The 25,496-nt window shown below is 43.2% G+C and overlaps 1 protein-coding gene and 1 pseudogene across 1 annotated transcript; one reads left to right on the forward strand and one right to left on the reverse strand.

Annotated features, from left to right (window-relative positions):
- Nucleotides 1-7,319: 7,319 nt before the first annotated feature.
- On the reverse strand, nt 7,320-14,729 carry LOC134481953 (disks large homolog 5-like). Its single transcript, XM_063274783.1, has 4 exons — nt 13,642-14,729; nt 12,339-12,470; nt 11,498-11,674; nt 7,320-7,913 (listed from the first exon to the last, which is right to left on the reverse strand). Exons 1-3 carry the CDS (start codon nt 13,746-13,748, stop codon nt 11,515-11,517), a joined length of 399 nt encoding a protein of 132 aa, XP_063130853.1. The 5' UTR covers nt 13,749-14,729; the 3' UTR covers nt 7,320-7,913; nt 11,498-11,514.
- A 278-nt stretch (nt 14,730-15,007) lies between these two features.
- On the forward strand, nt 15,008-24,924 carry LOC134482262 (ribosome biogenesis regulatory protein homolog; annotated as a pseudogene).
- Nucleotides 24,925-25,496: the final 572 nt, after the last annotated feature.

A 25,496-nucleotide genomic window follows, 5' to 3' on the forward strand; every position in this document is an offset into this window, starting at 1 on the left:
AATCAGCGGGCCCCATCTGTTATTGACAAGGTGACCAATCCAGTCTTGAGAAAAGCAAGATTTAGAAATCACTTTAGTCTAGAAAATCATCACATAGAAGGTAGCATGTCTTACCATGCCCTGCAAAGAATCTACAAAATTCAAAAAGCTTGGTTTCTGTTGTTATTCCTATTAACAGAATGCTAAAACTGAGAAGGACTAAACAGGTGACCCAGGTGACATATAGAACAACATATTTAAATGGGGACTTTCAATTTCAGAGTTTTAGAGCAAGAAGATGTGGGATGAACAGCTGAGAGTTCCAGTGTTGATGAAGAAGTAGAAGAAACAAATGCTACCTGGGAACGGTGGGGGCCTTTGACGCCTCAAAATCCACTCCCACTAACACACGGCCATCTTGCCTCCAGACCTTAAAGCTCTGGTGGTCTGGGAGTCCCCTGGAGCTGGAAAGGATGTAAAGGTCAAGAACTCTGGTTGTTGTACAACCTGAGACTGTCCACAGCCTCATGAATTCCTTTGATGGTTTGCTGCCCAACACTTCTGAAGAATCTGACACCTCCACTCCACAAAAGGAACAAAGAAGGGCCAAAGGTGAGCTATGCTACAGGCATTCAAATGTTAAGAATGCTCTCCCTAAGGACTGGAGGAGAGCTAGCTGTCCCACACTGGAGCAATGCTCACAGCTGACTGCAGTTCAGAAACGGGAGAGGATTGTCCCTGTGTTGCTGTATAGAAAGGACTGGAACAGTAGCAAAGACAGTGGCTGCGCCCATTTCATGGGTGCTTTAGAGCAAGACACCTTCCGGAGAGGTTTCCAACTGAAAAAGTTCAAATGCTACCTCTGAGCCTTAAAATTTTATAGCTTAGGTAGAGTCAGATTTTTCTTGTTATTTTCAAATGAAGTTGTGAAGGTTTTCAAGTTGTTCCTCTAGAGGGAGCCCCAGGGCTTGAATATTCTGACAGTAAACCTCCCCAGGCATCTCCCCAGGGGTCAAGGTTTAATATGGGAACAGTTAGTGATTTTTACACAGCTCTTTTTGTTTGTGTGAGTGAGCTGTCCCTTGTCCACAACAGCTTTTTGTTTTCCTCAATGAGGAGAGTTGCTCATTTGTGAGCCATCATTAACTCAAAGTGAAATGCTTAAAAATATTTATCCTGTTAGAATAGGATGCATCTTTTTAACGACTCATTAAAAAATTAAAACAACGAAAACAAAACTCTGGCCTTTGAGATGAGTTATACTAATTCACATTGTTTACCTAGCTATAGTGCTACATAAACACTACTTAAAAGGAAAAATAAACTTGGTTTACATAAAAAAAAAAAAAACAAAAAAAGGTTTCAGAGCTGCAGAGGAACAGCCTTGAAGGATGCTACTGACATGGAGACTCCAGGCTCAGCCTCAGCCCATGAAGAAGAGAACAGAACACAGAAATCTTCCTGTTCCTGCTAGCGCTGTGGCAGCCCACACCTGCCCTCCTGATGCTTGGGGAACTGAGACAGGAGAGTCTGGGGTTTGAGGCTACAAAGGGAGGCCCTGTGCTTTCTCATTACCAAGCCTAGTACAGCACAACACAGCACAACTGTGAAATGGGTCTCTCCCGCTCTTGCAGTGGCAAAGGGAAATGGGATGCAGCTTTGCACAGTTCTCAGTTCCACCTGAGTCTCCCCTCTCCAGCTCTGAGCCCAGTCTCCCCAGTTTGTTGGATGTGAATTCTATGATCCCAAATTCATGTGCAAAATCTTTTTCCTATAATCCAGCTTTTCATCAAAGACACTAAGACCCAGAAGCTAAACAAAAAGCCACAGCTTCTCAAGAACTTTTTACTTCTTTCATTTTCAAGGGCCCAGGCCACCATCAAGGAGACTAAAGCTGGGGTGGGAAGAGCATGAGAAAGACTCAGAGGTATTGGGCCTGTACTGGGAAGAGCTTTTCAGATAGCCCTGGAATGCTCTGAACTCACAGGCAGGGGATTTAAAAGTGGGACTCTTTATCCTGGTATCTAGATGTGGAAATGGCACTGGCAAGTCCTATTCGGGGATGGCTTGCCCAGGAAGCTTGGCTCAGTGGAGGGTAGAATGAATGCCAACATTAACAATATTCTGGTCCAAGTGCAAATATCTGCATCAAGTTCTCAAAAAATACTTTTATGGTCCATTTGTAAACAAAAGACAGAAGTGAGCAGGGGCCAAGAACAGATGATATGAAAAACCTTTAATTAAGTAATCCATTAATTAATCCATTGTCGTATTCTGTGCGCATATGTATATATGTGTTACTGTGCATATATGGAGGTCAGAGGACAATGAGTGAGGAGGTCCTCCTCCTACCACATGGGTTTTAGTGATAGAACTTGGATCCTCATGGTTGATGACATGTTCCTTATCCCCATTTCAAAAGTTACATTTATTATTTGTGTGTGGGGGGCAGTAGTTGTGTGTATACATGTTGTAGAAATTATTTAATCCCAACCTGGGGTTTCTCCCCTGCCTCTGACCACTTAGTTCCCAGGTAAAAGACACCCAAAAGCTTTATGCTTACATTAAGCCTTAATCAGCAAAGGACCTGGGCAGATATGGATCCTCTGGCTGTTATGTCTGTTTCCCAGCTAATAATCCCACTATATAATTTGCTGTGTTTCGTATGGGCTGCTCTTAACTCCAATTAGCCAACCACCTGACCCATGGTGGCTTCCTCCCCCCTTCACCTTCTTTCCTACTTGTGGTTCTTCTCTGATGCGGGAAGTCCTGGGAGGCTAAACCCTGCCTGTGCCCAGCTGTTGACTGTTGGCATCTTTATTCACCTACCAGAAATAATTTGAGGACACATGTTTACATAGTATCACTTGGGTAAACATGTAGACTCTCTTGTCTCTGGGACAATCAGGCTGTGGAGGCCTGCAGTTATCATTACATTACAGAGCAACAGACCAAACCAAAGCATGGAGGTCAGGGCCATCTGGTAGGAGTCAGGTTTCTGTGTAGGTCCCAGGAATTGAACTGATTACGTCAGGCTTGGCCACATAAGAACCTTTACCCATTGAGCTATCTTCCTGGCTCATGAAAAGCCTTTTACAGGCTAGTGTGGTCCCGTGGCTCTGCATGTGTGAGCTTGCATGTGTGCAGGCCAGAGGACAACCTTGGGGTTTACTCTACAGGTGCTGTCCACCATTTTTATAAAACGGGAGTTTTCATTGACTTGGAATAGGACAGCTCAGCTGGGCTGGCTGGCTAGGGAGGACATGGAGTCTCTGTCTCCCCAGCAAAGGTGTGTGCCACCAAACCAGGTTTATTTTTGATGTTATTTTAATTGGTTTCTTTTGTTTGGACTGAAGTTTATCATCTGAGTTTCTGACTCCATGGCTTCCCATGTGAGCAGGAGAGGACATGAAATGTCTGACTGATGTGTGTATTGCATATGACTGTCCTTGAGTCTAGTATAAAAGTGAACCAGAATGTTGCTTTTTGGCTTAGTCTTGCTTGGTCACACTCAAGGTTTAAGAGGAACTTCTTGAAGGTTTAGCTACACAACAAGGGTTGTATAATTCTATAAGTCCCTGATTCTTACATCTGAGATTACTAAGAATTTACCTCCTTTCACTTTTCCTGTTTTAGGCACAGTCTGAATTATGTACCTGAAATGTGGAATAAATTACTAATACTAAAATTGTTAAGTGTTTTTAAGTTAATTAGGGCACAGGAAAAGTATTGGAAAAGACTGGATTGGCTGCAAATATTGAGACTTTTCCCTTGCCTGTGATAGCCCAAAATTAGGCAGCCAATCGACAGAGGGCAGAATTTCTTTGGCTATTCGGGGCCACAGGTCCCTCTGTCTGCTGAGCCATTCTCTAGGGTTTAGGGTTAACACTATTTTACTGTACTGTAGAGAAATGTCATGAGGCAACTGCTCCTAGCTTGCCAGCGGCAGGGCACCCTAGGATGGTTCGCTCACTCTCACCACACTGAGATACAGAGGAGGAAAACGTCCTCAAGCAAAGGATCCTGGTGCTATGTCTGCCAAGGAAGCTGCAAACCTGAGGACATGGACTTCATGGTCATTTTCTCATGAGAAAGTAACTTTCTTTATAGCTTAATTAGACAGCAGCACCTCTAACACGTCTAAGAGTGGACGGCTGACATGTTTCTCAGTCTGCAAGGAGGTTTGGGTCACTAAGATTCAAGATATGCTATGGCTAGGGAAACAGCTTCTGGAGAGAGCTAGAAACAGTGGGAAACTTTTATCCTGCTTTGTCTTTAAAAGTAGTTGAAACTGAATAAACTGTGCATTGGCTGACTGGGTTGTGTACCCCGTGTCCAGGTTAATACCTCCCTAACATGGGACCTCAATGTACCAGACTGTAGCAGTGAATTAATTAAACAGCTTTAGTGCAGTCATGGAACTTGCCCAAGAGTTCTCTGACTTTGAGAATGAAACACACACACACAGGCACACACACGGTCAATGTCTGGACATTTCTAATCCTCCTGACAGCTACCATACACCTCCCTTCCACCCAGCATCCAAGGATTAACACCTTTTAAATCTATGTTTTATCTTTGCTGCCTGTTGCCTTTTGGGAAACACCCCACTCCCCCAATAGGGTCCTATTCCCTTCCACCTACATTGTAGGCTGCTTTCTCTCCTGTAGCTCTTACTCTGACCCTTCTAAGTCTGGATCATGGTGATTCTCTTCATCCTCCACTCCCTCCCAATCCCTTGCCCTGTCCTTCTGTCTTTCTGTCCAAACATTGGCAATGGCAACTCGGAGCCCTCAGGGACCCTCAGGTCTGGAAGTACAGCTTTTTGGGAGCCAAAATAAGACAATTATGAACACCAGATGTTGATACTTTATACATACATTCTTGATATAGAATAAATCAACTATCTTTAAGAATATGGGAATTTGATCCTCAGTACTACGGAGGGTAAACATCATGAAGAAAATGGCAGACATTTTGCCTATGGACTCTGTTCATATGTTTCTGGACAAAACTTAGTCACATGCAAACTCTTGGTTGGAGAGGCACCTAGGAAATATAATTCATGGTTGTCAACTCTGTGCTCTATTGAAGATGTAGGAAATGGGAAGGGAAGCTAGAAAATAACAGTACAGACTCTCTCAAAATTCTCTGAGGCCTGTGGGTTTGTACTCCAGGGACCCTGGAGGCCTGCTCTAACCAGAGACCCAGGAGGCATACCCTAAACAGAGACAGTACTACCTGACTCCCAGGAGACCAGCTGTCACCCAGCTCACAGAGCTCTACATTCCTCCAATGAGGCTGGATCCAGTCAGAGACACTCACGACAGTTAACACCAGAGATAACCAGTTGGGGAGAGGCAAACTCAGGACCATAAACAACAGAATCCAATGCAAAATCTGCTGCTCACTCAGAGGACCTATAGGGCGCTTAACAATCATCTATAACAGGATATCTCGTGTCCTCTTCTGGCCACTGAGAGAACTGCATGCAGAGGGACCACAGACAAAAGTCAGCCAAAGAACAATTCAACAAAATAAATAAAAATGAATACATTTCTCTTTCAGAAAGGCATACAAATGTATGATCAAGGCAAACAACACCCAAAATGGGGACACTGTGGCCCACGTCCCTTGACCCTTACACTAAACTGATCATACAGTTACACTTGTGGAACAATTAACATTCAGTTTAAACTGAATATATATCCCATTTGTCCTCATTGATCTGGATCACCTCATCCAGGATGATTTTACAAGATCCATTCATTGTCCTGGAAATTACATGCTTTCCTTTTTCCTTTTGTAGTTATTGATCAGCAATCCTGTCTGGAAATGCACCATGCTTTCTTTATGCACTCATCTCGTAAGGGACCACTTGAATATTTCCAAATTCTGAATATTATAAGAGAGCGTCACTGAACATGGTGGAGAAAGGGTGTCTATACTAGGATGAGTCAACATTAGGATATATGCCTTGGTGTTGTATCTTGAGGTTTACCCATTACCACCTTCCTGAAGAAACAGCATTCTGATCTCCAGTTGCTACAGAAATTTGCATTGCAAATCTACAGGAGAATCTCAATGTTCCCCTTGCTCCATAACCCAGTAGGAGTGAATTCTCTTATGTGTTACTGAACTAAGTTATGAAAGGTATGAAAAAATATCTCAGAATAATTTTGATTGGCATTTCTGTCGTGTCCAAGGATGATAAATATTTAATATGAGTTTCTAAGTCATTTAAGTTTCTTCAACTGTATTATGCTTATGTATATAGCCCATTTGAATTACATTTTTTTAAATATAGTGTTTTAGTTTTTCAAATCTGTTTCAAATATAAGCCCATTAGTGAATGTGCACAGGGAAATAATGTTTAACAATTTCTGTAAATGGTCATTTAAAAAAATCATTAATGACAAATTAGAAAATGCTCTCTCAATGAACTCACAGAATTGGCAGACAAGTTGTAAATACTGGAATTCATTGCAAAAGTCCAGGACAGGGACTGGAGACATGGCTCATCTGTTTGAGAATTTGAATCCCAGAGGACCTAAGGGGCAATTAACAATTCTCTGTCACATCACATCCCAGTGAAATCCACTGCCCTCTGCTGGCCGCTGGCAGAATTGCATGAAAACGAATATGGGGAGGTGGGAGGGAGACAACAGGCATGTGGGGTATCACCCACATAGAGGTAGGCATTCTGGGGAGAGAATAGGGATTATGGGATGAAACTGGAAAGGGACAGAATATTTGAAATATAGATAAAAATATCAACTACAAATTGCAAAAAAAGAAATAATTCAAAACTGTAAGACCTCCGCCCAAAAGAAGCTATGATATATATCAAAATGAACTCAGCAAAACATCATTATCAATAACAACAAACAAACCAACAACAAAAATAGTAAAAATGTTCATTCCTCTACAATTGGTGGAATTCATTAAATGTGCAGTCATAGTTGATGCTATATTTCAAGGAATCCACAGGCATCAAAGTCTGTGTCTCCTGAACATTTTACATTCCCATACTGAATTGTTTTATTTCCAATTAGATGTATTAGAGAAATACTTCTGTGTTTCTCCTTTGTTTGTCATTATAAAGGAAGCTAAATTTGTGAGCACAGGGATAAAGCAAGGATATATTTCATCATGAAGGGGGGTTCCACAGAGCATGACACACTGTCTACATCAAGAGCACAGTTTCCTGCAATGCTCTGGCTGGCTGTGAACTGATGATGAAGCCTACGCTGCATGAGACTTGCAGAAAACCACTGTTGCCTTACACTTGTGCTGTTACAGGAGGAAGAACCACACACGACTCAGGACGGCCTTGTGAGTGAAGGGTTAAAGGTCACATTTTTATTTATAGACAAACATTAATTTATTCAAGAACATTTTAAATTGGGGAGTCAATGAGTTCAATGTATATAGCCTTAGGAATATTAATTAATTAATATTAATTACATACACTAAAGTTAACAAATGAATAAAAAACTTCAAACTTAAACAAATAAAAACAAATGCATAAAAGAACCAAACTTCAAACTAAAAACCAAATATAACAAGTAAATTAGTCAGCATTCAATTCATGCTGATTTTTCAACATGTAACTCCAGCCTGTTGCTGGCCTTGCAAACACAGCAGAACGGCAGGTAAGATGGTAAAATCTCTTCAAGAGGAATGTAGACCTGCCTCATACAGGGTGGTTGGTTGTTGATGGACAAGTCGTCAAAGGGTTAAACGTGAGGCGTGTTCCATGCCACATCTCAAGGTCTTTCAAATTCAGCCCAAGATTGGAAAGGTTACAAGGACTGAGATGCGGGAGGTATTGTCAATCTTTGCACCCTCAGTGCTCCTGCTGGACAGGTCTGTCTCTGAGAGCTGTAGTCCTGGTCTGGGCCATGGGCAAGCGTCTGCTGGAGTGTTCAGACCTAGGGATGGAAAAGGCCTGGTGAGGACCTGCCATGTCACTTCTCCCATACACAGCGCACAATTCAGCAGGATAATCCAGGATGATCTTTCATCTGAGGTCATTTTCTCATGGCCAGGACAGAAGGGTAAGAGATCCCACAGGCCTGCATATTTTCCCAGCTTTTAAAACTGCTAAAAATTGAACAGTGAACAGCAGATAATTCCAATCGTCCATATATATTATATTTTAAAATCATGTAGCAATGTCTCAACGTCAGTTGAGGAGAGATGTGAACAACCTAGAAAACAATAGGAAGGCCTTGGAGGCCTGTCCATCACTGAAATGAAGACTATCATTATTCCTCCACTGCAGGAATATGCCTGGGGTCCAAATACAACCTCGATATCTGCAAAGACCCAGAGAAACAATATCTAAAGAAGTACATGCACACTGAAGTGATATTATATTTGGCAAGAATATACTGCATGGAAATCTTGCCAAGGGTAGGCAATGAACTCTAAAGGAGATACACATGCAGAAAATAATCTATACCACTCCTTTGTTTATGGTTATCATAAAACTATTTGTGGGGAGGCTTAAAGGCACTGGGCTCAGATAATACAAGAGAGCTCAGACTGGAGGGATCAGTACACAATAGCCAGAATCTCTATGGATCACATACACTTCATGGATGGAATTTCTTTTAAAATGGACAGGAATAATATTCTGAGCTGCTCCTAGCTGACAGATGCTGATAACTATGATGAAAGTCACACACCCAATAAGACAGTTTATAAGTACAGGTAATCTACTTGGGTCCTCTCATCCTGTGCTTTCAAATCATCTCAGTGACACCGAAATGATGCCGCATCTTCTCAGACAAGCCTTTTGCTCAGTGAAGAGTTTGTTCTGATTCAGGGCGTCCTACAGACTTTCCTACATTCTCTCCTCATCCTGGTCATTAGAAGATTATATTGTCCATGGAGACAGGCATGTATACAGAGACAGACAGACAGACAGACAGACAGACAGACAGACAGACATACACACCTTTGAACTCACCCAAATATATTTGTTCACACATACAAGCAGAGTATTTTGCAGAATGTGCTTAGTTTCCCAGTTAATGGTAATAGAAGAGATCACCCAGTCTACTATTGTGGCATAAGAAAAAAAAAACCTGGAATGGGGTAAGTACACAGTGAGCATAGGCTAAAGACAGCTCAGCCAATAAAGTATATTCCCATGAAAATCAGAAATTAGAAATGTGACATCTAGGCCTGTTAGCCAAGCCTGCTTAGCAAGGTCACAAGGCTGTGCACAGGAGGCTGATTTCAGGCAAGAGAGCACTGGGTGGGGGCAGGTGAGCCTCTTCTGTCCTCTGCTCACTGTTTCCCAGTGCATGCAAAGTGAGCTGCATTTTTCAATATGAGGACCCTTTAGGATACAGTACCTGACCGGGGAGCCAACTACCAGCACAAACAGCTAGGAAATCTCCATAACCACAATCCAAGGTAAAACTTGGACTGGGATGCTATCAGATATAATTCGAGTGAGATAAGGCTGACTGATTCAAAGTCAAATGCTAGCAGGTATAATCAAACTCAGCCACAGTCCATGGAAGGGCTGGACAACATTGTACCTTTTCACTTTCTGACTGATGGACATCTAGATAATTTTGCTTCATGGCTGCTCTGAGGTGAACCACTACAACACTAATGTGCCACAGTTTCTCTGCTGACACCTACTTCTCGTTCTGGAATCGCTGTGTCAAAGGTTGAACTTTCACAAGAGTTGTACATGGCTTCTCACAGGGCTACCCATTTGACACCTCCAGCAATGTCTGAGGGTCATCACTTTTCTAAACCCTCCTTACAGATGATTTTCACTCAGAACAAATGATTTTGAATAACAATAGTTAAGAGTGCTACAGACCCAACACAGGGTGAGTGCTGTGGACTATTTTGAGCCTAAGGTTCTGTCTGAGGCAAAGATGTGATTCCACCTCAGCATAAGTCCTGGACATCTTCTGCCTGCAGATTCAACTCTAAGCAAATTAATCTTTCAATTAACAAATTCCAGAGCAAACTCCAAAGCCAATGTATATTCAACCAAGTTTAGGCCAATCTGGAAAGAAAGAGGTGGCAGGTAATGATTAACATAACCAGGATGTTGAGAAGACACAACAAGCACATGACCTTCCAGTGTTACTTTACACCGAGAGCAAAGAAGGCAGAAGAGCCCTGAGTCAGCAGTTTCCACACTCAGGTACATGGATTTCACATAGCAGACTCTCCTCAAATCCCTGTACCCTATTCCTGAGTTTTTCTCCAAGTAATGTCAATGTTGATGAATAGTTTTCCCACTGTAATAATTTCAATAGTAATCAAAACCCCATTAAGAACAGTTTAAAACTAATTGGAAACATTGTGTTTCCTCTTCTTCTCTCTTTTACATTTCTATATGTGTACATATAGACTAATACAATATATATATATAAATATGTGTCTGTGTTCAGAAACTTGTTGTGTTCACACACACACACACATATGCACAAACTAACATATACACACACTTCTATATGTAAGCACCCATACCGCAAACACTTAAAACAAGCAACTCCCAATGTAACATATGTACCATAGCCATAACCATGTTCACACATCTGTGCCCAACGACACAAACACACACACACACACATACACACACACACACACACAGAGTCAGAGAGAAATGGAGAGGGGGAGGGAGGGAAGGAGGGAGGGGTGCGGAGAGAGAGAGAGAGAGAGAGAGAGAGAGAGAGAGAGAGAGAAATCATAAGTGAGGAGCAGAAAAGAATGAGGAGGCCATCCTTCTGGAAGCACAGTTGTTGAATACAGATTAGGCAAAGGAAATGTGTCAAGTGAGAGCGTAGACACTGCTCTCCATCCCTTATAGAGTAAACGTGTGTAGGGAATGCACTTCTTGGGCACACGAGGTTGAGAGAGTTGGAGAAAAATTTCCTTCTAACCCTCACATATCTCACACAAACCCTCACCCTGAGAGAAGCCTTTCTTACATCCCTGTTCATCCAGTCAGCTCCAGGACAGAAGCCCCAGGAAAGAACACCAAAACACTGACATAGAACAGGACTGACACACTGCTTCTCAAGCTCTGTCACTATGAACCACGATTTGGACAGGCAGAAGGGACCATTTTCAATGTACGGGGGAAAGGAGAGAAAGTCCACAAGCCCCATCATGATTGACAATGATAACCATTCTTTTAGCAATTGAACTGAACTCTAATCAGTTCTGTGCACTACAAAGACGGCTACCACATGGCATCCCTCTAGCATAATGGCATGTAAGTGTGCAATGTGTGATCAACAGATCCCCCTTAAGGAAATGCATTTTCTAGTTGAGCAGGAGGATTTGGTTGTCAATCCTCCAGTTTCTTGCATGAAGCTAGAATCACAGAAAGTTTTGTAAATGGGCAAAGAAATGAACAACTGGATGAGACCTAGGAGAGTTTCTGGATAATTTGGAGAAAGGTTAAATTGGTTTGACTTGGTTTCTGCTTAGATATCAGGAAAACCTGCCCTTGATGCTTCATTCATCCTACCTGAGGCTGCTTGTTACTCAGATTTTCATACTGGCTTCCCCACAGAACCTTGTTGTTTCCTTAATGGATTCTTCCAGTGCAATCTGATCCCTTAGAAGCCTCTTGTACTCATTCCATGCTCTCTGGGCATTGTTCTTCAGCTCAAAACACTCAGTTAGGAGGGGGCAGAAGCTGCGGCTGAGACACAAAGAAAAAATGGTGAATACCAGCCAGTCTCCAACTTCCTCCCACTTCTCCAAGTCCATTCCTCGTTCTAGGGTCCTGATCAGAAGAGAGCCCCAGATTATAGTCCAAGTCCACAGTAGCCATGGAGCATAACCTAGAGACAGGTCAAATAGAGAAAAGAGCAACATTCTAGAAGACTCAGGGCACTTCTCAAAAACCTGACACCATTGATTCAAGTTTTTCCTAGAAGAGGACTTAATCCCTGTGTGTACTTATATGTCCTTTTTATTAGAATGTCCCTTGGAGGCCAATCTTTCTATGTGTCCTGTGTGTGTGTGTGTGTGTGTGTGTGTGTGTGTGTGTGTGTGTGTGTGTGCTGTGTGTGTCCTGTCAGAGCCCTAGAGCATCAGGATTGATTGATGACTCCATCATTGTTCACACATTTTCTATGTACAGGATCCCTATTTGGGAAGGACAATGACTGATGAATCTCACAGTCTCTTTCCATTTGTTCAAACTATCTACAAGAGGTAAAAATCCTAGAGCCTTCCTTAGAGACAGGCTTCCTGGTATGCTTCAAACACTATAAAGCCTGATCCTCACTTTATTTCAAAGATAAGAATGGGCTGACATATGCTTGCCTAGTGCTGGGGTCACAACCTTGTAAGTTACTCACCAGTACCAGTCATTTTCCAGTGTAAGGTTTTTACATTTGACCAAAGCGGTATTGATCTGCTCGCTCATTTTCTTCATGTCGGTCATCACTTCCTCGTGGTGCATCATGAGCATCTCAGACTCAAACTTGTTCCTGTGGCAGGGCGTGGTCCAAGGATCAAATAACATTATGAATGAAGGATACAAGAATTATATGAATTTAGACTGAATCCTGAACTACCCCAGCCTAGGACATGCCACACCCTTGCTCCTTGGTTTTGGGTCCATTTGGTATTTATTAAGTTTATTATTATGGCCACGGGGACAGCAGTGCCAGGAAACAAAAGCAGGGAGCTGATTTGATTGAGCTCCCTGACAGGGTTTGAAGGAATAGACTAGCTTGCCAGGAACATTCGAGGGTCCTGTGCCACCATCCAGGCTCCAACTTAAACCCATGAAGCCTATTCTCCTGTTCTTAGATAACAATTCTCAATCATAGAATCTATTGCTACATGAAAACCCAAAGGAACATGGACAGTATTTACAGGGAAAAGAATTTATAACACACACCAGGAGATTGCCATGTGTGTCCACCTGAGCAGATGTGAAATGTTGTACTGTTCAAAGTGAGGCTCTCAGCCACATCATTATCATGCCATGGAAATTGACATAGGATAATTCTCAGGCCAAATCAGAACACAGAATACCCAGATCTTAAGTTATACACACAAACGCACTCACACATGCATACACACACACAAACTCACACAAAACACTCTCTCTCTCTCTCTCCCTCTCTCTCTCTCTCTCTCTCTCTCTCTCTCTCTCTCTCTCTCATACAATTAGAATGCCAAATAAATACAAGAATGTGGCATTATCTCAAAATACAATCAATAAAATCAGAGAAAAGCAATGATACCCTGTTGACAGTGCAGTCACACACTGTGAGGCAGCAAGAGGGATTAGGCCCCTCCAGCTCTTCACAGGACCTATTGAACCCAAAGCACCTCCAGGTCAATTACAACAATGATTGGTCATAATCAGAGCACCTAGAAATTCCCACAACCCAACAACTGTCCAGGCTACTTAAACAACACTATGAGAGCTCACACACTACTACCCTTATTCCCAGACTGTAATTCAGGCCACAGGCTATGATTTACATTAGTAGGAATCAAAATAGCCTGTGCCACCCTCTCATTCCCATCTGATCTTCATATTCTGATGCAATCAGGAAAGTGATTTTGACCATGAGCCCACCCTGGAGTTGTAGCCTACTGTGATGTGAGGAAATGTGGATTTAACAGAACTTGCATTGTGACTACCTGTCATTTAAATTCTTTCCTGGGTAATTCGCCAGGATTCTCCTGAGTTCATCTCTCTCCTTTTGCATCTTGTGGAGGGCAATTTTGAGGTTCTCCAAACGCTTCATTCTCTCCTCCTCAACAGGTGTCGTGGAGGGTTGGGATGATGCCTTCTGATCAGACTCTGTAGGTAGATAAACACCAGTGAACAGGCATATGTGTGGACATAGTGTCAAGAAAAACTATGCTTACTCTAAAACAGAAGTCTGAGGATGAACAGTCTACAGATACAGTGACTCCCTGACAGAGCAAGAAAGCTATCTTTAAGCTGAACTCAGCTCAGTCCCTGTTCCCCACCATCATAGACATATGGTGACATATGCCATCATAGATATAGACCACACCTCCTATAGCCATTCTTCTGCACTGAAATTCTAAAGCTGGCCTAAACAAGAAGAATTGGAGGACCTTCTCAGCTAATGTATGATGTGAGGCAGGTAAGTCCTTGAGTCCAAACTGTTTAACATCTTGAATCCCTAGTCACGTGTGTTCAAGTACAAAGTAACTGAGACCATGATATGACCAGGAGAGTATCCCTCTTGGCATCAATTACCCACGTAGTCTACAGGACACTGCTGAGAGGAAGTGCTTCCACAGCCTATCCTGAGAGAGACACTTTGTTATTCTTACACAGGCACATCCTGGTATTCTTTGACACTGCCCATGACATTAAAGAGATCCAAGGAAAGCCCCTTGACATATAACAGGTCTTGGTTCTCTGTCAAACTAATGATCAGAAATTGTTGTGTCTGGGTCAGCCATTTAGGAAGACTGAGGCTCTAAATCATACGTCCTAATCCTGGAAGGACCAGCTCAAGCCAACCTCCTCCAGGAAGCTCCCCTTTCACTGCCCAGTACTCACTTGACCTCCTCAAGGACCTTTCCATTCGTCTTGTTCTCCAACGTGATAGAAGGCTCGCCTCCCTCTGCCTTGGTCTGGTCTCTGCATGGATATGATTGTCCCTCCGAAAGAGACTGAGGATCCTGGAGAACATGCCTCCTCGGGAACCCATTAGGAAATGAAGGGAAATGGCTCAGGCAGTTGGTGTCACCGCAACACTGCTGACATCACAGAACATTCCAGTGTCTCCTGGATACAAGAGAATTTCCAGGGAAGACACTACCGGTGATGTTACTGGGAAATGCCATAGCTTACTTGCTAACTACCTCCACCCAGACTGACCAGGTTCTGCAGTGACTTTTCCAGAGACTCACTTTTGAGCGAGGGAACACCCATTCGCACACTCTCCTTCCAGAGCTTCAGAGTTCTCACTGCTTCATTACAACTCAGTTGCTGAGGAGAGGGAGAGTTGGTTAAAGCCTTGATATGGACAGAACATCTTTGTTAACAGCCAAAAATCTAAATATACTTGGTGAGGGAGATTCTTCTCCCTGAAATGTATAAACCCAGGGTCCATGCATGTGACATATAGTCCAATTCCCACAGTTTTTACTGTTCCCAGGAGGCCAATATTTTTTTTCCTACACCTTTAAATGTATGCAAGTTGGAGCATATTGTTTCATGGACTGTTCCTTGGGAGGGGGCATGGTTTCAATATATTCACCCATGTTTTTTCCTGAAATCTCTGTTTTACAATCCCATTTTGTGCAATGGAAACTCCTGTTTCCAGGCAACAAAGTGCTCAGGTATAGGGCAAACATCAAGTTGTAAACGTTCTGTCTATTCTTAAAAGTTAAAATCCCCAAAAGTGAGGGAACTGAGACCCAAGCGAGAGCCAAGGAGGGGCAGAATGCAGAGGTGCTGCTGGCCAAGGAAGAGCAGGAGGAAGCAGAGAAGCTGTAGCACATCATGGTGCACAGGAAGCTAGAACTGGAGTTCCACCTGGGCAACCTGCTGGCTTCTGACAGCAACCCCTCAATGGTGCTGTGCCAGGCCAGGGCCTTGCTGGAGCCCGAGCTGTTTGCCCCGGAGTGGGAAAACCCAGAACATCTCAACAACCAGCTGTGGAAACTGCTGACCAAGGGCATGGAGGAGGCAGTGGTATTGTGCTTGCAGTAGCCTGTCACAGGCCTTCCCCGCAGGAAGCCACTGCCTGGCCAAGGGCTCTCCCTTGCTGGTAGAAGTTGGTGAGCTTTAAGAGCATCCATTCCAAGAAGAGGACCAACCTCATGTGGGACGAGGTGAATGGCCAGTAGTGATGCCCTTGTAGCTACAAGCCCTCCCTGGATGACACTGAGGAGTGGCTGATTGAGGTGCCTGGGTGTGCAAACTCCATGGAAGACCAGTTCTCCAAAAAGGATTTAGGCCAAGAAGAATGCATGGCCAAGAACTAGCTGAACCATCTGTGCAACTAGTCTGCATGCACAAGATGCAGATGCCCAGCTTAGCTGGCCTGCACCTTCCTGACACCAGAGTAAGGGGGAGCTGGGCTGCACCATGCAAGTGTCCAATGTCTCCAAAGCTTCCTTGGGACACTTCCAGGAGGGTTCTGTTCTACCAGGTCTCCTGGGTATGCACATATTCCACATTCTGGGGAAAAATAAAAGGTTTTCTAGTTCCAAACAATTTGGAGCAAATATGTATTTGTTCACCTATGAGCGTGTGAGTGTATATGCACGCCTGTGTGCTTGTGTATAGGTACACCACAGAACGCAGTGTTGGCCTCACTAATTAATATCAGCATGGTTAATAACAGTGGCTCTCGTTTATTATTAGCACCTCGTGATTATAGCAAATTATCAGGAGTCTGACCTCCTCAGGAGACTTCATGCTAGCCTAAGGCAGCAGTCCGCAGACTTGTTTCTGAGGACCCCTTTTTTCTTTCCTCTTTCTTTTTTTCTTTCTTTGCTTTGCTTTTGTTTTTGAAGACAAGGTCATAGTCGAGGCTGCCTGAAAGTCAGAGATCCACTTGCCTCTGCCTCCCGAGTGCTGGGATTAAAGAGATGAGTCACAACTGCAGGCATCTAAGGACCTCTTCATGTTCTCAAAAATCACTAAGACACATACAACTTAATCTAAATGGATAGAATCTGAATCTCTATCTACTAATCATATAGTAAACATAGGAAGCTTATGAAATGTAGTTGTAGGGTACTGGAGAGAAGGCGCAGTTAGGGAATCGCTTGCCATTCAAATGTGAGGACCAGAGTTTGAATCCCCATCATCCTTGTAAAGCATCATCAAGTTGACAACAAAAACTTTTACTCAATAAGTGTTGAACCCACCATAGGGCACTCTCTCAAACAAATGCTCTGTTTATATTCAGAATATTATTAATTACATGCATATATATGAGTGTGCATGAATTTACGGGCACACACACACACACACACACACACACACACACACACACGGACATGTACAAATGATTTGAAAATGCACATGTAGAAAGGAGAGAACAAACTCCCATGAGTTAACTTCTGATTTCCACATGTGTACAGTGATGCCTCTAACCCTAAACATATAAAATAAATAAATATATTTTTAATTTATAAGTATACTGTTTCTTTTAGTTATACAAGAACCATTCCTTTATCAATCATTCTTACATGGTTGGAATTTTGGTTGGAATTACATTTCACCACACCTCTCTCTGAGGACAAAACCGAGAAATATATACCACATCTGTGAAATGTTTGGTTCTAAATCAATTTAAGGTTGTGGTCTGAGTCCTATCCATTCAGTAGACATCAGACCTCATCCTACCTACCTCATCCAGCACACTGTAGCTGACTGAGATACACAATGAGAAAAACATCCTATGCATCCGCACAGACTGTAAGGGAGAAGAATGATTAAGGCTAATGGAGAGCTTGGCAGATTAAAGGGGCACCTCCTGCTGAGCAAATGATACACGAGTTAATTATCAAGTGTTTATAATATCCCAGAACCTGTTCTTGAAGCCATCTTCACTCCATCGCATTCCGGCTTGAGAATCATGGAAAGCAGGAGCAGTGACTTTCCCATAAAACTAGGAAAACTGGATGTAGATGTCTCCATCTTCCCTGAAAGCCACGACTCTGAAGAGAGGATTCTAACCTGGATGCTGAGACCTTTAGACACCATCTCAAAGAGACTCCTAGAAAGGGTGATATTTAAGCTGACTTGAAGGACAGTGCTGTTTGGCTGTTTAACCCATTCCTAGGTTTGTCAAATGAAGACAATGACTGAGTCTTTTGTAAGAAGAACATGAAAACGTTAAAAGCCACAGGACTGTGCCAGGGAAGTGAAGGGTCTAAGTGGTCACGGTCACCACTATTACTGCTGGCATCGTGAAGCAGAAATGAGAGAGACGGTGACCACACAGCAGTGACAGGTGAGAGATGAGTCTAATGGAAGTCAAGTTCCTCATGCTCTGGACTGAAATAACCAAGACACTGACTGCTGTAGAGATTGGAGGCAGAGGCTAAGGAGATTCCTTCTAGGAATGTGCGTCTTTCCTGAGAGATGTTCCTGGGTGGCCTTCAGTGCTCTTAACCACAGTTACTCCTACTGATAATGATTTCTGAAGTTTGTGTCCCATTAGGGTCAATTTGTTTCATTGTGGATTTAGAATCTAGTAGGCATGGAGGGCTAATGCCATAAGGAAAAGTATCTAGTCTCAGAATGGTGGTCTGCGGTTGTTCTTATCTCGGTAGCAATGTGACCTGAAAGGCAGCAGAGTCATGATTTGAGGCACCTCACAGAGCTCTGAGGAAACTACAGGAACCCAAGTGACATGAGGGCATAGATGGAGGCTGACACAGGAAAGTAGGGGTCTATCTTTAGGGTACCTCCTACTCCCACCTTATATAGAATCTACCTTAAGCAAAAGACTAATTCACATGAGATGGCCAGGTCTTTCATCTGATCACCTCCTAAATTTTAATAATCATGCTTCCTATCTTTTTACTTCTACTCAAAATCCCAATTCACTGGTGTGTCCATGTGTCTGCTAGTTACTTTTAAGCAAACATATAATAGTGGATAGAAGCTAAACAGGACTGAATAAAGTATGCATATGAGGACACTAGCTAAAGATTTTGTGTGGGTTTGAGGGGCCAAGCTAGGAGAATGCTAGAGCGTGAGGCAGAAGAGGGTGGGTGGGTGGGGGAGCAGGGGCATGGGGCTAAAGGGTGGGATGTAGGTTTGTGGAGGGGAAACCAGGATAAGAGATTACATTAGAAATGTAAATAAAGTAACTAATACAAAAGTAAAAATATAAAATCAAAAGACGTGTGTGGGGAAGCCTGGGATCTTTGATCTGAGAATGCAGGCCTTGAGGGAATCAGTAAGCTGCGTCTCCCTATGTTCCTCAGGCTTCTCTTTACAGGCTCCTTGTCCATATCCATCAGCCACAGGGTGAAAATTTCAGGATAAAACAAACAAAACAATGGAAATCCTTCCTTCTGAAAGCCTTTATCTTTATCTGTGGGATGATTTTTCTCCCCAACATTACCGTGCTTACTATGAAACCTTTAAACTTGTGGACAGAGCTGAAGAAGACTTCCAAGTAGGTGTAATTTTTTGTGTCCTACTGTCAGAAGGTGTGCTATGGTATTTGCTAGAGAATTTAATAAAGCGCCAGATGAATCCATAAATGTAATTTTATAAGGTTTTCAAAGAATGATGTTTTCGATGTAAAAGAAAAGCATCTGATATTGTTTCTATGAGCAAAGAATTGGCATCAATATTTCAATCTCTAGCTATGCAAGTGTGGATTTTCCAAAGTAGGTCTTAATATTACCTAAACAAAATTCCCTAGGCTTATCCAAGAGCTTAGTGTTCCTGTTTGTTTTACATGAAATGCTGATAAACTGCTCTGATGACAGCCATGTCCAGTTACAGTCCACTGGGCAGGGATCCTCGCTGGTTGATCAGTAAAGTATTAAATCCCTGGCCCAGACCTCATGCACAGCAGTTGGCTGGGTGCACTTTGCTCCTTGTCCACTAGAGGGAGACAAGACTGAACGGTTTAATGTAAATGGAGATTCTCAGTAGCAATGTGCTCCTGCAGTGCTAACATGTCCCCAGCAGAGCAAACCTGTCTGAAGAACTTCTCAGGGAGCAGGTGTTTCCTTAAAGCACTGAGAATGGCTACACAGGACAACTGAAAACTGACAGCACGTTCAAAGACAGTGCACAGAAGAAGGAACACATATCCTTGAGAAATGTAGAAAACCATGCAGCCTAATCACAGACATACAGACGCTGAATTAAATGATGGACGGCCAAGCAAAACTCTGTGACCTACAGGGAGGTTATTGAGATGTAAATATTCACGATCCTCTGGGAAGTTTGTCAATTTCTACATCCTTCCTTGATAACAGCCATGCTACAGATACACTAAGAGCCTAAAAATTCCTAGGGTGCCAGCATTTCCAACCTGAAATTCCATCCGAAAAGAAGAACTAGAGATATTGTCAAAATTACAGTTTAAAAAATTGTAGCCTTACGATAAGTAGAAGAAAAGAAAGAAATGAAAGATACTACCAGGATAAGGACTAAACAAACAAATTCAAACACACATTTATATACAAACTACTTACAGATGGGAATAATAAATATGTCTACAAAGATAATGCCTTGCAAAAATAAATCAAAAGTATGAATCACAGTTGCTCTTGTCCATAATTCTTTATGTTTTCCAAGATTTGAGAGAATAAGTATTCTTTTTACATGAAAGTTCATTTGAAAAAGTGTCTAGAACTAAACTGAGAAAATAGGAGGAAAAGGCAACCAGGGTGAGCTTTGGGTCTGAGGCATCAGAATGAGCAGAGGCAGACAGGCATGAAGGAGGGCAGCAGGCTTAGGAGCTTCGTCTTGTCCCAAGTGTGGATTCATGACCCAAACCTCACAGAGAAGGCCTGCAAGAGTGGCAGTTTTCACACTGGGGAGTAATGGGTGGGTCAGCAGTAGGAGCTAGAGTACTGGCAGACCCTGCCTTTTTATAACTGGGGGCTTTGAAATGAGGGCAGTTTGATAGATGGAGTTGGGGGCTCACCCTAGGATGTGGACTCTGACCAGGGAGGGCAGGGGCAACAGGGAGCATGAGAGCATGTGTCACACCTGATACAGTGCTGCAGTCTTTGTACTGGACAAGGTAAGGAAGTAATGAATCTGTAAAGAGCCTGGCCCTGGTTTTTCATGCCTTGAAACCAACCGAATCGGACGGAGGGGTATTTAATGATTTATGTACTTGCAAGGGGGCATAGAGACTCTATGTGCAGGGGCAGAGAAGCTTAGTTGAAAGACTCCCCTCAAAGATAAAAAGGAGTCAAAGGCTCTGTCCTCTAAATGTGAACAAAAACTAGTGTTAGACTCAGCAGAATTGAAACCACTAAGGTTAATGATTGAATTCAACTATGTGGCTATAGGATAGCACCAGGAGTAAATCCATCACAGCTGGTGGTTTTTGAACAAGCACCATGGCCATCAGAATACAAAGGGAAAGGCACAGAATCATGGGAAATCAAAGTGGTAATACTGTGACACATGGCAGAAAGATTCAGGCAAGATGGAGCTGGATTCAGGTAGCAGGGGAAAAGGAGGTAAGTACACAGTGGCTTAGGAAGCAGAGCTAATGGGATCTACCATCTGACTTATGGGAACCACCATGTGACTCATGGGATCTACCATGTGACTCATGGCATCTACCACGTGACTCATGGGATCCACCATGTCATTGGGGGCTGTGTACTTTAAGTTCCATTGCATTTGACCACTTTTTGTCTCTGAGTGTCTGTGTTCCCATAAAATGCTTATGAATGGAGAAGCATGGTGAAAGAGTGTCTCTTCCCCTAAATTTCCAGTTTTCCTGGACAATAGCTTATGACTCCTGGCTGAGATTCCTGTGGATGTTCAGGAGCTTAAGTGACAGTTGATTGGCTTTGTCACTTCTCTGTTGCTGGGATTAAATATTTGTACAAAAGCAACAGTTAAGGGAGAGAAGTTTATTTTGTTTTATAGTTGCAAGATGCACCACAGAGGAAAGTCAGGACAGCAGGAGCCTGAGAGCTGTTGTACTGACTGCAGGCAGAGAGCAGAGGAAGATGCTGGTCTTCAGATCACTTCATCCCTCTTATCCAGTCCACTGTCCCAGTCAACCACAGAGGGTGGGTCTTCACACTTCAATTAGTCTAATCAGAAGAGTTCTCTGCACAGGCATGTCCAGAGGCTAACCTCCATCTAGTAATGCCTTATATAATAGAGCTAATAATCAAATGAGCTTCCACTTGGGTGCCTAGACCTGTGTCTCCAGGGAGATTCCAGGTGCTGTCAAGTTGACGATCAACAAACACTAACCACCATGCAAACTATGAAGACGAGTTCTTCATTTAGACTCAAGCTACTTGCCATGTATTCCTAGAAGTTTGGGAGAGTAGAATTTCCATAAATATCAAAACCTGAACAACCTCCTCACTTACCAGTCAGGCATGCTAGACCAACACTTCTGAAACTGTGACCTGGACAAGCACCAGTAGCTTCATTACCTGGGAATTATCAGAAATGCAAATTTTAACTCTACTCAACCTATTCTCTGGATGAAGCCAATCACCTCCTCTCATTGGACGGCCTGGAATGGATGCTTTCTCTTCCCAGAATGGCCTCCAGGTGCAGCAAAGCTAAGTTCACAGCTAATTGCACTTGGGTGTTTGGCGCGTCCTTTTCCTGCCCTTCACAATTACCTGACTTAGTAAAAAGAATCAGCGGGCCCCATCTGTTATTGACAAGGTGACCAATCCAGTCTTGAGAAAAGCAAGATTTAGAAATCACTTTAGTCTTGAAAATCAGTACTATGAAGGTAGCTAGGTCTTACCATGCCCTGGCAAAGAATCTACAAAATTCAGAAAGCTTGGTTTTTGTTGTTATTTCTATTACCAGAATGCTAAAACGGAGAAGGACTAAACAGGTGACCCAGGTGACATATAGAACAACATATTTAAATGGGGACTTTCAATTTCAGAGTTTTAGAGCAAGAAAATGTGGGATGAACAGCTGAGAGTTCCAGTGTTGATGAAGAAGTAGAAGAAACAAATGCTACCTGGGAATGGTGGGGGCCTTTGACGCCTCAAAATCCACTCCCACTAACACACCTCCATTTTGCCTCCAGACCTTAAAGCACTGGTGGTCTGGGAGTCCCCTGGAGCTGGAAAGGATGTAAAGGTCAAGACCTCTGATTGTTGTACAACCTGAGACGTTCCAGAAACTCATGAATTCCCTTTGATGGTTTGCTGCCCAACACTTCTGAAGAATCTGACACCTCCACTCCACAAAAGGAACAAAATTGAAAGTTGCCTGGTTTGTCACCTCTAGAGTTAAGTCTGGTGAAGGCACCTTCTGTTTAGGGGACCAATGTGATGCAGGAGGTGAGGATGTATGACTGAGGTCCTTATGGTCTCTTCAGGTGCATGAATGTATGGTTGGGACCCTGATAATCTTCTCTATGTATTTATCTCTCTGTATATTTCTGTCACTTCTACTGATTCGAGTCAAAGATCTAAAAAAGAAGGGAAGTGAGCCCTCCTGGGACAACAGCTACTGGTGCCCCTGGGATGATACACAACTTCCCATAGGCTCACTGATCATGCTGGCCCATTCATGCTGTACCCCTCTTCTGGCATCAACTGTGGCTGCAGGTCGGTGCTACTGTTGCTATGGTGATGCAGGCAGTAAGGACTCCTGAGTAGTATTGTGGGTGATGGACACAGGCCCAGAAGGAGTTTTATGGAGTAGGATGGCTATGATGGATGTCTCCGGCACTGTGACCCTGGAGGAGGCTAGTGGCCTATCTACCCAAAAGTCTTGATCGTGTTAGGCCTGCTTTTTTGTGAGCAGTTGGGGCTACAACCACACTAATAAATACATTGACTTTGTGACAGGAACTGTTTTTAACTTACATCTCCATCATTGTAATGGACCTCCTGAGGGGAACTGCAGTAAGTGGATGCATAACATTGAAATAACCCACTATGAGGCAGGTCTTCTGGGCCAGACCTATATCTGACTTAATAAAATGATAGCCGTCAGCCCAGCCAGCCCACTACCAGATGATAACCCAAAGGAGCCATTCCAAGACAGCAGCCAAGTTCAGGTCATCAGACTCCCCCGAACAGAGGAGGGACATAGCCGTGGATGTGGATAGGACCCTACCAACCCTCATAAGGTGAAATGTACTCCAGGAACTGCCCTGGCTCTGGCTCCTCCAGTTCTGATCAACAGGAGGTCAAAGCTCAGATCCTGCAGGCAGGGTCTGACAAAACAGAAACACCCACAGCTGTGGTAGAAGGTGGATGTGAGCAGCTTCAACTCCCGTCTTAAGCAGGAACCCAGCCCTGATTGCTGCTACCTCTGCAATTTTGGCTGCTACATCCTGCTCTGCTCTGGGGCTGGCTGGAGGCTCTGGCTCCACTCTGGGCTCCACTGTAGCTGCACTCTGCCCTTCCTAAAAGTGATTGATGCAGTCCAATGTCACACATGGAGAGGTTTATATGGAGCAGTTTTCTTCAACATGGAATAAGGTAGACTAGGTTGCAGGGGTCACCGACCCAGGATGGTATAGGCCCAGTCCCTCAGCCAATGGACTTCAGCACAAAGGGCTGACCTTCTGGCTTCATCCCATTCATTTTACTGGGAGAAGGGCAAAGACATGCACACTATGAACAGTTGACATGCATTTTCCAATGCCAGTGTCCATGGGCCCTCTTTAGAGAGAGGGGACCCCTCACCTTCACAGAAGAACACAGGAAGAAATGAAGTGACAAAAAGAAACAGGAGGCAAATGGATCGCAGTTCTTGTTGAACAAGAGACCCATACTCTGCTGTTATCAGAAGACAAAAAATTCTGTATATGGGTTGCCTCTACCTCTGAGATTTGAAAAAGCCCTCACCTTCATGACCAAAGTTTCCCCTAAATCTGGCAAAGGCCCTAAATGTTCATCTAAAATTACGTTGTGCATAGAGGCTGCAAAACTCAGGAACGGTAAAATAAATGTGTCCATGAGACCAATGAAAATTAGGCTAACCTCCTACCTTTTGCCCTGCTAAGGGTCAGATGCTCCCCATATTGAGATGTTTACTAGGTAAACGTCACTAGCCGTTCCCCCATCACATTCTTGGAGGCCCTGCAACAGACCCAGAGGACTATTCACAAGGCTGAACCCTTGCTCATGTCTGAGCTTGACCAAATGTTCCAGACTGGAAACCTTATGTGGACAGAGAGGATCCTGACACAGAGCTTGGAACCAACAGTGAAAGCCCATACATTGTGGTCCTCAGCACCCACTGTCACCACACCCAGCTAAACGGGGCTACAGAATATAGGTCACCCCCAGAGTCTCTAACCCACTGAAGACAAAACAGACACAGTTCTTATAATGAAAGTTTTCTTATTTTATTTAGATTTATGTTTCACTAATTGTTTCATTAATCCATACGTGTTTGAACACATAAAACATTTTAAAATAATATTTGTATGATTATATCAACTTTCCAAGCATAAAACTATAAAATCGTATGTTAAGTTACCAAATATTTTCTATTTCTTCATCTCGCTTGTCTTGATCACTCAGCAAACTTGTTTTGGCACAAATTACCACATGAATGCTAGAGCCCAGTTTTATATGCCATTCACAGAATGGTGCCATGGCAATGATGCCAGCCAGAGTGGGCTTCCAACCTCAATAAACTGTAGTTTTCTTATGTTGTCTTTTTTTGTAGGAAACTCATTAAACCCTGATAATCCAAAAGATCAGAAGCAGGGAGCTCATAGCCAATCTAAGCTCTACCTCCAATTCTATCAGCTAGAAATGGGACCAATCTAAGGTCACCCTGGGGAATCTCCAGGCAAAGGGTACATGTTTAATGTCACCAAGAT

Source organism: Rattus norvegicus, chromosome 15 (genome assembly GCF_036323735.1).
Source record: "Rattus norvegicus strain BN/NHsdMcwi chromosome 15, GRCr8, whole genome shotgun sequence".
Classification (NCBI taxonomy): domain Eukaryota; kingdom Metazoa; phylum Chordata; class Mammalia; order Rodentia; family Muridae; genus Rattus; species Rattus norvegicus.

Bases quoted from the DNA above. Each gene is read 5' to 3' on its own strand.
- LOC134481953 (XM_063274783.1), bottom strand. From the start codon at position 13,748: ATGAAGCGTTTGGAGAACCTCAAAATTGCCCTCCACAAGATGCAAAAG. The intron at 12,471-13,641 runs GTAGTCACAATG...GCCCTGCCACAG, and splicing joins GGAAAGAATTTAAATGACAG to GAACAAGTTTGAGTCTGAGA. The intron at 11,675-12,338 runs GTGAGTAACTTA...TTTGTGTCTCAG, and splicing joins CTGGAAAATGACTGGTACTG to CCGCAGCTTCTGCCCCCTCC.